We start from the raw sequence: 15,910 nt of genomic DNA on the forward strand, positions 1-15,910 counted from the left end.
AACACAAGTGGAAATCACAAAGGGTAGAGGAGGTCTGCAACATGTGACTATTGCAAAACATTAAATCTGCTACATTAAAATATTAAATTATAAAACTGAGTGCACTTGAGTCAGTTAGTTCCTCTTTGCATATCCACATGCTACAAGCTAACACTTGTCAGAGCAGTTCACAACTTTTCTTTCACCAAGCTTACACGCCCACACAGAGGCAGGAGCTTTCAAAACAGTGGAAAGTCTAGACACTGACGGCCGAGTCTGAACGTCGGTGTGCTGTGTTCCCGTCAGAGTGATGGAGAACGAGGAGGGCAGGAAGGAGTACCTGGTGTTTCCTCCCAGTAAGAGCCAGTGTCCCGCCAGCAGTCAGAAGGGCAGGAAGATCCCCCTGAAGGGCAACGGGCGGCGGATCGACTACATCCTCTACAGTGACGAGGGCCTGCAGCAGGACTGGAAGCTGGTATGGTTATGGGTTTTTCACCTATAGTGGCACTAATGCCATATTTTATGTTCTATTCATTGAAAAATGCAGAATCACAGTTGTCTGAGTTCAAACTCAGTTTGAGGGCCTTCAGAAAGTGGTTTGCAACTTGCACTCTTCAACACTGAATTTCAAGTAAAGGAAAGATATTGCAGTAGTTTTTGGAAAAACTGCAGAAAAAAACTGTAGAAATGCTACAACGTCTCCGGGACTTCCGGAGCTTTGATTGATGATGCATCATCAGTTTTTTTTTTTTTTTTTTTAATTTAATTGAAATATAGCTACTTTATGTGTAAGACTTTGACTTTGTGGCAGTACCTTCATAAAAGGAGTGCAAAATAAGAAGTGCTTGTGTCGTAGTCAAGACCAACAGCTAGGCCGCTCAAGACCAAATCAAAATTAAGCGTAAAAACATTGAAAGTCCAAGACAAGACCAAGAATTTAAGGGGCTGAGACCAATCCAGGACCAAGTCCAAGGCAAGGCCTAGACCAGGATTTCTTAACCCTGGTCCTCGAGGCCCAGTGTCCTGCATGTTTTTCCTCTCTCCCATTTGGAACACACCTGATTGCAATGACAGCTAATTACTGGGCTGCTTGTAAAGAAGCCCAGTAATTAGCTCTCATTGCAATCAGGTGTGTTCCAACTGGGAGAGAGGTAAAACATGCAGGACACTGGGCCTCAAGGACCAGGGTTAAGAAACCCTGGCCTAGACTTTAAGGAGCTGGGAACGTGTCAAAATAAAGACCAGGGCATCTCAAGACCAATATATGACCAAGACTTTAAGGTGCAGAGATCAGATAAAGACCAAGATATCCTGAAAATATGGTCTTAAGACCCACACCAGTCTCAAGCTGCTCATATGTGTTGAATGACTTTGTCCACCACCAACACATTCGACTCCACATGCTGGTTTTCTGAGCTTCATCCAGTCACTGCTTGGTGAACAAATGAGCACAGAAGCGATATCTCTCCCAGCAGATGGTTTTCATGTAAACAGACTCTAAAGCACACAAAACCTTCATTTGAACACTCCTGTCTGTGCATGGAGTTATTCTCAGTAAATCACCCGAAGTGCACGCAAACAGAAATCTGAATCGGCGTGCCGTTTATCAGGCTTTACACAGGAGCTCAGTACATCAAATCCTTTATATCTTTAGTAATATTATTCTGTATGATAAGGCAATCACTCACTAAAGATCACATTTAAAATCTGAACTCTGATGTGTTGTTGAAGAATTTCTATCAAAGTCAGTATGAAGATGCACCATTACAATACATGCTAATTGTACAATCATATTTTCTGAAAAAAAAAAAAAAGTCAAAACAACACATTTTTCACAATTTCTAGTTAATATAAAGCCTATGAATGTGCCCCCCCCCCCCCCCCATAAAACTCAATCTGTACACTGTTCCAAACTATCCTATTATGCCATGTGTTATTACAGTTTTTCACAATTGCTTAAACAGATTTTTTGAAACCTCCATCCATTTTCTCAAAACCTTAAACACAAATCCAAAAATCCACACTACATTCACAAAAACCTCAGACATTTCTGTCAAAATCGAATTATCGCCTCAAAACCAGTTCTCTTGTGTTCAAAACCACACTCTGCGTTCAGATCTCACACACAGCAGGTAAAAACATGTTCACCTCAGATCGTTCATTAGACACTACATGAAATAACTGAGGACACAACAAGCAGTCCACACTTTTAAACCTGCTGGGTTATTTTCCCAACCCATTTCCTGGGTAGCCCTAGATTTTGTGCAGATTGGGTCACTTTTACCCCAAATTAGATGAATTGTGTCGACCCAGCAGAGTGAGTTGATGATTTGAACAAAATCACCATTTTGAACACTCCTGCGACTCCTTCTCCTTCTTGCATCTGGAGACTTCTGGCAACAAACGCAACAGAAAACTGGAGTCCTGTGTTTTCACAGAAGATTATTGCAATGGCTAAGAAGGAAAAGACATGACCTCCCTCTCCTTATTCTCATGTGTGACTGGGGCTCAGTTGGTAGAGTGGTTGTCTAGCAGTTGTGAGGTTGTTAGCTCAAATCTTTTCCTCTACATGTCAACGAACTGCACTGAACCCCAGCTGGCTTCCAGTGGAGGGTTTGACAGCCTTGCATGGCAGAGGGCACGTGTTTCTGAATTCTGAGGGTTTACATTTTTACTGTAAAGTAACTTTCCCAGACCCGCTGATAAATCTTGACCCAGCATCAGGGTCAAATCTTCAGCCCAAACAGCTGGGTAGAAATAACCCAGCATTGACTCGGCCCCTTTTGGACCCAGCGCTGGGTCAGCAATTCCACTCAATGTGGGTTATTTTTACAGTAACCCAGCAGTTTTCAGAGTGTGTAGTGCACAGAAAATTTTTATTTTACGTATTTGAAATGCATTTAGAAAAAAAACCCCATCTAAGTCAAAGTGATATCTAAATTGACCGTCATAACAAAAAATAAATACAAAACAAACAAAACAAAAGCACACTACTGCATGGTCACGGTCCTGGAGATTCAGTCTCCAGCATCTTGTCTCTGTGCGCACTTGGTCTGATCACATCATTAGAAATATGTGTGTTCAGTTTTGAGCTGTTGTGTGTAAAAGATGACAGCTGTGTTGGAGTTGTGTTCACATTTTGCTGCCAGTGATTACAATTTTGCAAAAATGTTGTGAAATGTGTTTAGTGACTGAGAATGTGTCTAAGGTTTTGCAAAAAAGAGCAGATCGGTTTTGAAAATTGAGCATAGGACCTGAACAGTGTTTAAGTTTTTGCCAAAAGAGTGTTTGATTCGAAAAATGAGTTTAGGCCACTGAGAGTTTGGTTCAGGCAATGGGGTTTAGTGTTTTAGCAATTGTGAAAAACTGTAATTTACATAAAGGACAAATTTTAGGTTGTCCACTGGGTGGCAGTGTTGAGTCGCTCAGTTTTTCATCTGATTTTTCAGAGTTTTGTCTTTATGTTTGTAGTGGTCCAGTTTTAGTTTTTTTTTTTTTCTTTTTAATCTTCAGTTGTTATCTATTTCTCCTCCTTTGGAGACTCAATACACCATCTTGTGGTGAAAACTGGTACTGCAGAACATAAACAAATGGAAAAGGTTGGATCACAGGAGAATTTCACCCTGTGTGTCTGGATTAGTTTTGAGGCTTTTGATTCAGGACAAAATAAAATATGGGAAATACTTAACGATTATGGCTTTCAGGTGACCTCCGACCAGCAGAGTAGAAGAGATAAAAGACAAACAAAAACAATCAAAAGAGCGGCGCTGTTAGTGTGAGGGGCTGTGGAGGACAGCTCTCTTCTCTTCCTGTCTTCTTCCTCTTAATTTAGTCCACAAGAATAAACAAGAATGTACATAATATAAAGAGCAACATGAAAAGCACAGAACTATACACAATACAGCAGAAAATGACAATATAAACAGCAATGAAAATTAGATTATGACAAAGCATCAACAAAACAAAGTTGTTGTTTTTTTAAATAAACAAAATAAAGTACATAGGGATGTACAGAATGTAAATGAGGGAGCAATGACAACAGTAAACAGATTTGGGGAAATCAAGAAAAGCTTGATAGATTTTTTTTGATTTAGTAAACTGACTGACTTAAAGAGAGATTTCAGCTCAAGGATTAAAGGAAGAATCATAGGTGTGTCCTGGAAAATTTGAGTTTGTGAATGAAGAATTTTGCATAGAGGAAAATAACAATCAGATATTGAAAGGCAGCATCCTTGGTATCCTCATCGTAAAAAAATATCATCTTTAAGGCTAAGGGAATATCTATCAGTCCAAAACTTTTGAGTTATTTCACAATCAAAACAAACAAATGAGAATTTTTTTCTGTTTTGCTTACAAATTGTACAGGAGGAATCCCATACAGCACTTGGAAGCATATATTTTATGTCCAATTTTTAAGGCGTACTTCTTTCGCCCTATTTGAGACACAGTACATGTCGGGTAAAAGGCAAACTGTTTTTCGGTTGATATTTTCAGTCCTAGAGCTAAAAAAACAAAAAGAGAGAAATAAACTTGCCTCTCATTACTCATTCTTTGAAAAATCACACAAATATGCTTTCTCATTATATTTAATATCAGTTAGTTTAATTGCAACCAGTAGCAGTAAAGGCCATGTTATGATCTTCCCTCCGTATTCCAAATGCTTCTTCACAAGTTGAATTAGTCTGTTTGGAGTAACACCAGTTACACAATTAAAATCTTTGAAAGGAATGGGAAAACGATACAGACACAAATTGTTTGTAATAAATAATACTGCCAGAATTATCAAAGAGATGAAAAATTGAAATCAACTCTCTTTGGAACTAACAAGGAAAGAATAAAGATTTGTTCCTGGTAAGTTTGTCAAAATTGTTCTAGAGTAGTTTTAAGAGGTGAGAAACTGTGGTCCTCTTCCTCTCTCTAGCTTCTGTCTGTAGTGGCTCTCCGCCGCCCTCTTGTGGTTATTAAACGCACCTTTCCTGTAGTTGAAAATGTTTCATGTGACTGAAGGAAAAGCTAAAGAAAAAAAAGAAAAAATACACAAGATTTTTCAAAATGACAATTCAGTTCTTATAATGTGTGTTTTATTGAAGTAAGTCCTGGTTTTACTCCCCAGTTCCAGGTCCCAGGCCTTCACTTTTGACAACCACTGAAAGAGTCCAGATGTGTGTTTGTGCCGACCTAACCCTCCTGTTGGTCTTCATCCTCCTGCAGGAGTTGGAGGAGTTCAGCTTCGTCACCCAGCTGGCGGGGCTCACGGACCACCTCTCCGTGGCCATGCGTCTGGCTGTTTCCACCGGAGAGGAGGAGCCTTAGACACCCCGCCTCCACTCTTCCTCTGCTTTTCTACAAGAATCCAATTACTGCCATGGAGGGTCGTCCAGGAGGAGGAGGCATCAAGAGTTTACAGAATAGAAGCTGCTTGAGGTTTCAATCGACGGGCGCGGCGAAAGGATGGAGGGACGGATCGATGGGAGGGAGCAGCAGGCCGAGGAGGGGTGGGACAGGAGTGGTGGGGCACTGTGGATGAGAGGGATTCAAAAGTTCAAGAGGCCAGAAAGAGACTCACCTGGGTGGATCACCCACAGACCCTGAATGCACCACGGACCACAAGAGGGATGCTGAATATCCCCCCATCCTCCCCTCCAACATCCCCCCCGAACAGTGGATGGTTCATGTAGCCAACAACACATACATACACACACATATACACACACACACACACACACACACACACACACACTCGACCTCCAGAGACAGCCGGCTGCTTCTCGTCCACTGACCGTTGCTGTGAGCAGACCACCGGCAGGCTTCACTCGGACTGCCTGCGTCCTCGTGTCGTGCTCCTTTCTCAAATCTCTCGGTCCCTCACCTTCTCGCTCCCAGGAACCTCAACAAGTGTCTTTCTTTTCTAAAAAAAAAAAATCAAACTAAAAAAAACTAAAGTCTTTCTTAAAAGAGAAAAATAATATACAATTTCTATCGTGGCCACACCACTTTTTATAGGGAGTCTAAATGCCTGTTTAATATTCTATACATATATGGTATGTTTCTATAAAACAAAAGAGATATTGTGTAAAAAAGGGACGGATGAAGTTGTTTGCGATGCTAAAAGCATGTTTTTTTGCAGTCGGTGAAATGTAGGAGACACTTTTCTTTCATGAGGCTTTGCTGATGCATGATGGGAAATGGTGTCAGTTTACATTGTGAAGGCCTCAGGGCTCAATCGTGTGTGTGAGAGTGCGCGTGCAGCGCTGCGCTGCCGACGGCTCCTGAGGCATACACGTTACACACCGGCACGCAGCCAAGATTTAAAGGTGCAGCATGTAAGATGGCCGCACATTAAAAAAAAAAAAAGAAAGATGGCCACACTGCTACTTTAATCCAGCAGGCGGCAGCGGGAAGCTCTGTCAGCTTTTCATCAGAGCACCAGTTTTCAGCTTTCTGTCGTCTTACTCGCTACACCATCTGGTGTTGAAGAGTGGTATTACATGGCTGAGCTACAGGAGATAACCTCAGCTTTAAAGACATTTATCTGTCCATTTCTGTCATTTTAAGTGTTTTTTTTTCAAGCTTTGAATAAACAAATCTTACATGTTGTACCTTTAAAGACACAAACTGTTCTACATGTTCTACATGAATCCGACTGAGAGGGGGAAAAAAACCCAGCCTGACTCCAATCAGCTCGATGTGACAGTGACGTTTGCTGAAAGACCGCCAGGATTTGTCTTTTGAGATGTTACTTTAATGATACTTTCATTTGTTATTCCTGATTATAAAGCTATAATGGAACATTCGTGCAGCTGGGAAATCAGAAAGTTCCCAGTTGGATTTATCCTGTTTAACATTAAGCTTAAGTTAACTTCACAAAAATGAGCAGATAAAATGTTACCATTATTTCAATCAACGCAAAGAAGAAAACAATAATGCTTTAAGAACTGAAACCACTTCTAAACCAATGAAAGATTTATTTATTTATTTATTTTAAATCAAGCTTTCAACCTCAGCTAGGCTCATGAAATAGCCTTTTTTTCTTTTTTTCTTTTTCTTCTTTTTTTTTGAGTGCATTGTTTATCAAAAGATAAATGGACTAATTTTCTGTTTAAAGAGATTCCACATGAGATTCCCACTTCCCCTGTGGGAATTTCCCAGTTCAACAGTATTCAGAGGTAATTCACCCACCAAACAATGAGACCTTTGACACAAAGCCAGGGCTGTGGGGACATTTAGCCATTTTTTCGTTTATAACAGCAGATTGCTCATAAAGTCTGCCGCCTGGGTAAAAAGATGTTTCGTGTAGAGTGGAGGAATGAAAGAAACGTTTCTAAAGCTGTCTCAGTAATCTAAACCTCCAGCAGAATGACCGAGAAAATGGTTCATCTCTTTATTTTAACACCCAACACTGTGGTTGGAAAGAAAGGAGAAACTACAGAATGCTACTTAAACCTTGGTGGTGCTCTAAAAATAAATAAATAGGGCTCAAAATACTTTTTAAAAGGTACTTTGAGATTTGTAAGCTCCAAACGACAAAAAGATTACATAAAGTTTCACTCATTTGTTTCTTTATAAAGTAAAATATACTGCTTTCATCATTATTTCTCTATTTTATTTAACTTTATCTATATTTATGATTATTTATCCATTCTGCATGTTATTTAGACACTTTAATGCTAATTTATTTTTTTACTTATATGCATGAATAGTATCTTTAGCTTCCTGCTTTGTGCTTATATTATATCTACAATTTGCTCATGATGAAGTGTTTTTGTTTGTTTACGGGCATTACTGTTTATTTTAACTGAGCAGATCTGATTGAGCCAATGCAAATTCGAGTTGTTTAATGTGGCAAATCTCAGCGAGAGGATGCAAACATCACTGTCACCTGGAGCCGACTGGGACAGTTTAGAGCTGATCAGAGTCGACTGGAATCGATTGGGGCCCAACTGGGACCAATCCCAGTCAATGGGAACAGAACCGGTCATGACGTGACTGTCTTGTGATGGGGGGCCTTCGGGGGATGTTGTAACTCCTCCCGTGGACTCACGGGAGGCTTCAATCTTTGATGTTCTTAGCTTGTTCGCGCACACCACTGTAGCTTCCTGGTTAGTGAGCCATGACCGTATCGTGAGCACGTCTGACCGCAGCGCGAAGCCCCCGTCTCTTCACCGCCGCCACGACGACAGCCATATTGAGACGCAACTGCAAAACCTCAGTGTGCTTTTAACGGCGTGCCGGCTGTGTGATATGCCACGTAAACACGTCACAGAGTTCAAAAACGGATCCCAAAGATGAAACACAGCCCACCCACAAACACACGGTGGACACAAATGCACGAAAACTACCGAGCGGCTCAACTTCAGGCGTGTTCGGACTGAAGGACAAACATCCAGAGGCTTCTGTGAGAAGCTGCTGACAGCAAACACACCAGATTAGAGTGATGAGATATTTGCAGGTGCTGCTGACGAGTGAAACATATCAAGCAAAAATCCCCTGTGTGGAAGGCTGCAGAGTCTTTCTGACCTCTAAACTTCCCCAACTATTCCAGCGAAGCCAAAACACTGATGAACACATTCACTCCCTCAAACAAACAAAAGCATTCTCTCAGGGTCCTCTTTGTCAAATGTTAGTTCAACATCCTCAGAGCAGGAAAACTCCCGTCATCTGAAACTCCCCTCCACGGGTCGGGACAGTTTTAGAAGATATGCTGCCCCGATCTGCTTTTCTTAACAGGCTGACAGCTTTGATAGCTGGTAGCCTTAAAGATTACGTGTGTGCAGTTTGAGTAATGACAGCTTCGTGGATTAGGGGGCAGCGATGAGACAGTGGTTTATGTTCGGTCCAGTTCTGTTGGCCCGTATTCACAACGTCTCAAGAGAAAACATGTAATTTCTGCCTTTTTTGTTGGAGAACAGCTCTGACTTAACATGGCAACAAAACGAAAAGCTGAAAACAATGTAAGACCAACTTGAGCTAGCTAGTTAGCATGTTAGCATACTTCACTTGCCACGGTGCAACACAGCATCTTTAAAAATCTAAAATCTAAAAATGCCAAACCATCCCTTTAAATTTCTATGAATCCATGGTGGGAACTGGTTTATGTATAAAGACTCAAAGTGGTCCTGAAGTGAGTCAGCTAGCCTGGTGTGTGTATGTGTGTGTGTGTTTGCGTTCAGTCTGAACACACCTGAACGTTGGCGCTCCGCTCACCTGTCTGCATGCTGGACATCAGGACGTCACCCATTCTATCAGGTAAGCAGACACGCAGCAGAAAACACTACTTTGAATGATTTCCTCTTGGTTTGAATCCCCATTTGTGACAGACTGCCGAGAACGAGTGTGTACAGACCGTCGGAGTGTGTTTTCATCTGCTGTGAACATGCGGTGTGTTGTGTTGAGTGACAGTCAGCTGAATCAGGGAGGTACTCATTGATGGTTTATTGATTTTTCCATCATCAGTCATAGGTGAGTTCAAAAGGTGATAAAAAAAAAAGAATCAATTCATTTGAAATACAGCATCTGAATAAAATCTTCAACTTTCATGACTGTTACAATTTTACACTTCTAAATTTAAATTTCATTTACTTTAATTAGTTTCTAACATTTTATTTTATGGCCAGTTTAACCCTCCAGTTATTTATTTTAATCATTCTTTACTTCAAAATGAATGCCTCCACAAGCCTCTGAGCTTCATAGAAGAGAGTTTCATCGGCGTATATCAAACCATTCAGGTCCGATTTCAGGAAGGTAATTAATAAATAGAGAAATGAAATGATTGGTACGTGACGGGACGGTCCGGAGTCAGGTCTGGGCTTTTTGAAGTATTTAACATGAAACAGAGCAGCTCTGTAGCTTCCTGTCACTCAACACCTCGGCCGCTGCCGGCTTCTCCAGATTGTCCTCTCTGGAGTGGATTTGTTGTTGCTGTCAACATGGGAATCCTGCTGTATATTTGTTTTTTGTTTTTTTTAATTTGTTTTTTTTTTTTTTTCTGAAATGTCTGAAAAAAAGAAAAAGTCATCCTAAATGTTGAAGCCTCTGAATAAAACTTGCATCACAGGAACAGCTCCAATGTTCAGATGCTGTTTGCTCTTCATGTTCTGAACTGTGAATAATGTTTACAACACTTTCTGCTCCTGTCCGCCTCGTTTCTTATCCCATCTCTCATGTTACTGAGGAACTTATTTCACGTCCATTCATCTCACCACGGGAGCCTCCGTTTATTTTATTTATTTTCAAGGCAAGTTTTCAAAAATGATTCTTATCATGGATAAAACAGTACGATTGCTAAAAATACATACTAACATGGTTACTGAAGAGGGCAAACCTGCGAAAGCAGATAAAAATAGCTAAAAGAAAAAAATTAACTGTTGAAAAAAGAAAAAGAGGAAAATTACTTGGTTTTTTGAGACCTGATGATCCCAGAGGTCATGTTGGCTCGAGAAGTTTTCAGACCTGGAAGAGGACAAACAACATTCCTGAAATGATGATTGTAACCTCACAAATCTGTGATTTCTGTTTCAATTAAAGTCTGTGAACCTTTCCTAAAAGACTCATTTTGAAACTTGTTTGAACATGTCTCTAATAGCAATCGGAAGTATTATTGTATGGATTTATAAAGGAAAGGTGTTGGTGAGGAAATAGAGAACAGACTCTGTGGCGGTTGGCCGAGTGATGGAGGAAGTACAGTGCGAGGCAGGAGTGTTTGGAAAAAATTAACTATTGATTAATACTGAAATAGGTCTAAAGTTAACTTTCCATTCAACTGAGGAGATCCTTCTTCCTGATGGGGATTTGAACCTGGAACCAGCTCATAAACTGCAATGAAACATTGTCAAACATGTCGGAACCAGGTTTTGTTTGCGTTCTTTGATTTGGGCCCATTGTGACGAACTATTAGTGAAAGGGCAAATTGTATATCCTCTTTTTTTTTTTAAATGTCACCACAGACACAGAGAGAGAGAGAGAGACACTCGGCTTCAGACTGAAGTGACGAACATTTCCAAGGTGAGAAGAAGCGAAAGAAGCTGTCAAAGACAACTTCTGCTTTTATGAGAGTGGGGAAACTTCTTCAGGCTAATTATACCTCAGATGTGTTGTTAACATTTAAAGAAGAAAATCACCCTGAAACTACAGTCAGGTCAGCTCTATCCTCCAGAGACATCAGACTTCAGACTTGTAGTAAAATTGAAACACATTGCTCAAATACACTGTGAACTGAGATATCAGTGTGGGCAACCACCTCCAGAAGACTCCAGATCTCCTCATATCCCTTCATCCTGGCTACTGACCAGACTTTATTTAAGAAATATAACGCTTTTTTATATAACAAAGGGTTTTGCTGCTGCTACAGTATTTTTTTTTTTAATTAATTTAAGTTGTAACTTGTTACTTTTAATTGAACTAAAGTCTAAATTTACTCAAATGATCTGCACTTCTGCTTATAGAACGTGAGCGCTTTTGAAATGTGGTTCCACTATTTTCGTCACTCATAGACAAGAGTGATGATATCTAGAAATAATAAACACGTCAGTGCACGTTAGATCATCTGCAGGACAAAACCAGGGAATTTCAGCCTTCCAGCATGGACACTGTGTTGATTTGTTTCTCGGTTTGAAATGTCATGAATCTCACATTTGAATCTAGTCCTAAAATCTGGATGTTGTAAATTTTGACAATATTTTAATAAATTATTAGATTATTGAAGACACATTAAAAAAAATAGTTTGAACATGTGAAAACTGTTGCATTAATACATTTACTTTCGTATTTTTACTGAAATCCCAGATAACTGGTTGGTTTCACAGACTGCAACTAATGATGAAATGATGCATCAATGAGACTAAATTCATTGGAAATACCGTAATCTCTTTTATGCAGTTTGCTCATTTTAAGGTTAAACCGACACTAAGGAACTTTTCAACCTTAATAAAACATTTTAATATTTTTTGTGATGATACATCGACTTACAACTAGTTGAATGACCCTCCGTCACGGCCTGAGGGCGTCAGTATTGCTTTCACTTGGACTAAGCAGCTGTGAGGAGGGTGGTAGGAACCCTGCACACTAAAAAACTTCAAATGTGCGGACTGCTTTACGGCATGCGTCACATCATGATATAACATTGTTTAGCCACCATTAGATTCATTACCTCGTCGTTATCCATCCTTCACACAGCCACTAGAAACAAATGAAGGCGAGTTCAGTCCGACAGCATGCCACCAGGAGCAGCATTTTACGACGCCGCGCGCTAGTCCTCATGGGAACTGTAGTATTCGTTCAGGCAAAACACTACCGCTTTTGTGAAAGGATAGGGTTTTGGTACCTTTCATTGTAACATTAATTGTAATGAGAACTCGTTACTGGGCTTTTCTACAAGCTTGAAAACATCAACATCAGATTTAGGTGTGCTGAAGCTGCGAAAGACCTAAAACACGGAGGAAACCAGCCCTCGAGGACCAAAGTTGAATAGCTCTGATCTAGAGAATGGCTTCTCGCAGAGATTGTGCAGTTTTCCTCTTTTTCCAAAATGCAGCTGTTAGACAGCATCATCCAGCAGCCATCCTCCAGAGGAGGTGGACCAAACACATACATCAACGTCTGTTGCAGATTTGGCCGTAAGAGAAAAATATATGTGATGTGATCCAAATGCAAGGTATGCCTTTATGTTTCCAAGAGACTAATTGCTTTTTGAAGTATCAAACAAAATAAGCACAACAAAGCAAAACAGAAATACTGATGGACGCTTATATGAATGTTAATCTCAATTTTATGTTAACTTTTTGCTATTTTCTTTGGGACCCAGGACACGCTGGAGAGACTATGTCTCTCGGCTGCCCTGGGAACGCCTCGGGATCCTCCCAGAGGAGCTGGAGGAAGTGTCTGGGGACAGGGAAGTCTGGGCATCCCTGCTGAGACTGCTGCCCCCGCGACCCGGCCCCGGATAAGCGGTAGAAAATGGATGGATGGATGGATCTTTGGGACTAAGGGGTTTCCATGAAAGTTCAGATTCACATGTTTAGCATTCTGATGTCTGCTGTAGTGGATATGTGATATCTTAAAAACCAAAACTATATTTAAAAAAAATGTTTTCAGTATTCCCAATCCTTGTAAGGTAATTAACCTTACAAAGACTGGGGATTTAAAAAAAAAAACTTGAATGAATGAATGAATTTATTTATTTTTCGAACATGTATAAAGTGAAGAAAAAAAAAGATAAAAAAGAAAGTTAATGCAAATCAAAGAAAAAAACAACAACATAACAGCATAGTTCAAAAAAAGGAGTAGGAAGAAGTAAAAACTTTTTAGAGATTCCTACCCCTTTTTAACTATTAACAAGTTTTAAAATCATACATCATAGGACATCACATAATATAACATGTGTATACATATACCGTGCAGATATCCCTATAAATACATAATATATACCCACACATACCATATAGTTATCCCCATAAATATATACTATATAACAGAATAATTATAACATAACTACAGTATAACAGCAATATATCAATTTCCACTATATGTATAATACTCAACACCATTTGTTATCATCATCCACAGTTCCAGACTTCCTCTTCCATATACTTATTAAGAAATATTTTTGTACCTTTTTTTAAAAAGATTTATATTGCTACTTTGTTTTGTTTCTGTCTCCAGACTGTTCCACAGAGCCACTCCACAGCTTGACATGCACATACTTTTCAATGTAGTTCGAACTTTTGGTTTTTTAGAGTTCACATTGTTTGTGCTGTTTTGAATTTGACCAGATCCATGAATTTCAACAAGTGTGATTTTATGAATAGTGGGTTTGTGTGGTCTCTGTATCCTGCATTGTTTATTATCCTTATTGCTTTTTTATGTATCGTGCATATAGGCTGTAGAGTGGTTCTGTAGCTGTAACTTCGATTGGATAATATTTTTTCCTGGTATTCAGGTTAATGGATGCTCTCTCAGTGAGAACGAGTGTAATCTGACTCAAGTGTGGAACATTAATCTGAACTTTTGGGATTTTCGAACCACTCTGTGTTCTCCAGGTGAACTAGGTGGCTTTGGCCATTTGTGATTCACATGGTCAACATGTGAATGTGTGGAGGTGGAAGAAGCGAAGAACAGCAAGTTCAGCAGCTCTCCTCACACAGTGGGAAAAACCAGCAACTCCTTCCTCTTTTCAATCTGAGTTTTTTTTAGGGAACTGAGAAACTGAGAACTCAAAAACGGAGAGAAACTCACACGTCATAGGTACTTCCATCATGGATGCCGGGTCTTCCCCCGCAGGCTGCTGGGACTCGTATAAAAGAGGAGGACTTCGACAAACACTCTCACACACTCTCACAAACTCTCAGATTCTCACACACTCACTCACACACACACCGCTCAGGATGTCTGCTCCTCGTGTTATCCTGTCAGTGCTGGTGCTGATGTTCATCTGTATCTCTGTGACTGAAGGTAAGGCTGTTTGTATGTGTGTGTGTGTGCTTGTACACATACACAACACATATTCTTACATATATAGAAAAGTTTAGACCTTTCAAGTGTTGTTGTTCTTGCCATTGTTTATATGTAATTACTATATTAATTTAAATTATTACCTGGCATCCTGGTAATACCCACCGTGAATGTTCTCTCTGTTTTCATACATGTCTTGCTATATAATTTTAACACTGTGGAGTATGTTTATTATAAACAGGGAAAGCCTATGTGTTTTATTGTCTCGGTTTGAAACTAAATAATGACAGGAAGTATTTTAAACTTCACTTTGTTCAATAATCTTCCTTCTGCCCACTACTGTTTGAATGCAAATGAAAAAAAGGAAGCCCTGCATGTTTTCTGTTGATTTACTGTATTTTCAGGCATTAAATGCCAAAAAAGATAGATGGACAGTAAGAAAGAAATTAGTTAAGAATAGAACACTTCAGTGAGATGAATATAGATAAAAGATAAATAGATCTATATATGTTTGATTAATCCTCTGAGAAACTGAGGAGCCTTTTGCTAGAATTAAGAAAGAATTTAAATATAGATGTTTTTTCTCCATTATTTTTGCTTACAAGTAAAATATTGTTTTAGGAAATACTCTAAAAAAATATAGAATCTCAAAAATATAGTATCAGAGTATTTGAAAGCAGGTTTGTCTTCCCTGTGGTTCAGGTCTGCGTGGAACCGGTCCAAAGAAATGCTGCTTTCGCTTCAGCAACTCTCCGCTGCCAAGAAACAAAGTGGTGGGATACGTGAATACCAGCCAGCGCTGCTCCAACCCCGCTGTGCTGTAGGTCAAACTCACACACACACACACACACACACACACACACACACACACACACACACACACACACACACCCTGACTAAAGCTGTCCCTGTTTCAGGCTGAAGACAGTGGCCGGACGCCAGGTGTGTGCCAGACCTTCAGACTCCTGGGTGAAGGAGCTGATCAGCTCGCTGGACGCTGCAGTGGGAGACACGTCCCACCTGTAACACCAGCACCAACACCCTTAAAGACCACCACCGATGAACACCACCTCATTCAGACTGCAGCTCTGTCCTCTTGACCCACCCAGTCCTCTCAGAGGAACACTCAGACCGTCCTCACTGTGATTCAATACTTTATTCATCAGTCAGTAGAGTATAAGCTACATGATATGTCTGCGCTCTGGACTTGTTTTTGTTTGAATTCTCTAAATATGAAGAAAAATATAATCTATGACTGTGAGCTTCTGAAAAATTCTTAATTCTTTCAAATAAAAGAAAGAAGTTTCAGCTTGACTGTGAATCTTGTTTTTTCCTGCTTGATTAAAAATATAAATTACAGACATATATATATATATATATATATATATATATATATATATATATATATATATATATATATATATATATATATATATATATAAATTAAAAAAAATGTAAATAAAACTGTGTTCTCGCCACCCCGGCG

At 39.7% G+C, this 15,910-nt stretch overlaps 2 protein-coding genes across 2 annotated transcripts in view; one reads left to right on the forward strand and one right to left on the reverse strand.

Moving 5' to 3' along the window:
• Positions 1-15,910, reverse strand: part of LOC115391637 (NACHT, LRR and PYD domains-containing protein 12-like) — a 435,710-nt gene that overhangs the window by 172,509 nt on the left and 247,291 nt on the right. The gene's annotated exons all lie outside the window — the stretch shown is intronic.
• LOC115391272 (C-C motif chemokine 4-like) lies at positions 14,271-15,738 on the forward strand. The gene is made up of 3 exons (XM_030095398.1): positions 14,271-14,424; positions 15,127-15,244; positions 15,342-15,738. Exons 1-3 carry the CDS (start codon positions 14,358-14,360, stop codon positions 15,448-15,450), a joined length of 294 nt encoding a protein of 97 aa, XP_029951258.1. The 5' UTR covers positions 14,271-14,357; the 3' UTR covers positions 15,451-15,738.

This window comes from Salarias fasciatus, chromosome 7 (assembly GCF_902148845.1).
Source record: "Salarias fasciatus chromosome 7, fSalaFa1.1, whole genome shotgun sequence".
Taxonomy (NCBI): Eukaryota; Metazoa; Chordata; class Actinopteri; order Blenniiformes; family Blenniidae; genus Salarias; species Salarias fasciatus.

Excerpts from the sequence above, each read along its gene's own strand:
- LOC115391272 (XM_030095398.1), top strand. The coding sequence starts at position 14,358 with ATGTCTGCTCCTCGTGTTATCCTGTCAGTGCTGGTGCTGATGTTCATC. Across the intron at positions 14,425-15,126 it reads CTGTATCTCTGTGACTGAAG|GTCTGCGTGGAACCGGTCCA; the intron begins GTAAGGCTGTTT and ends CCTGTGGTTCAG. Across the intron at positions 15,245-15,341 it reads TGCTCCAACCCCGCTGTGCT|GCTGAAGACAGTGGCCGGAC; the intron begins GTAGGTCAAACT and ends TCCCTGTTTCAG.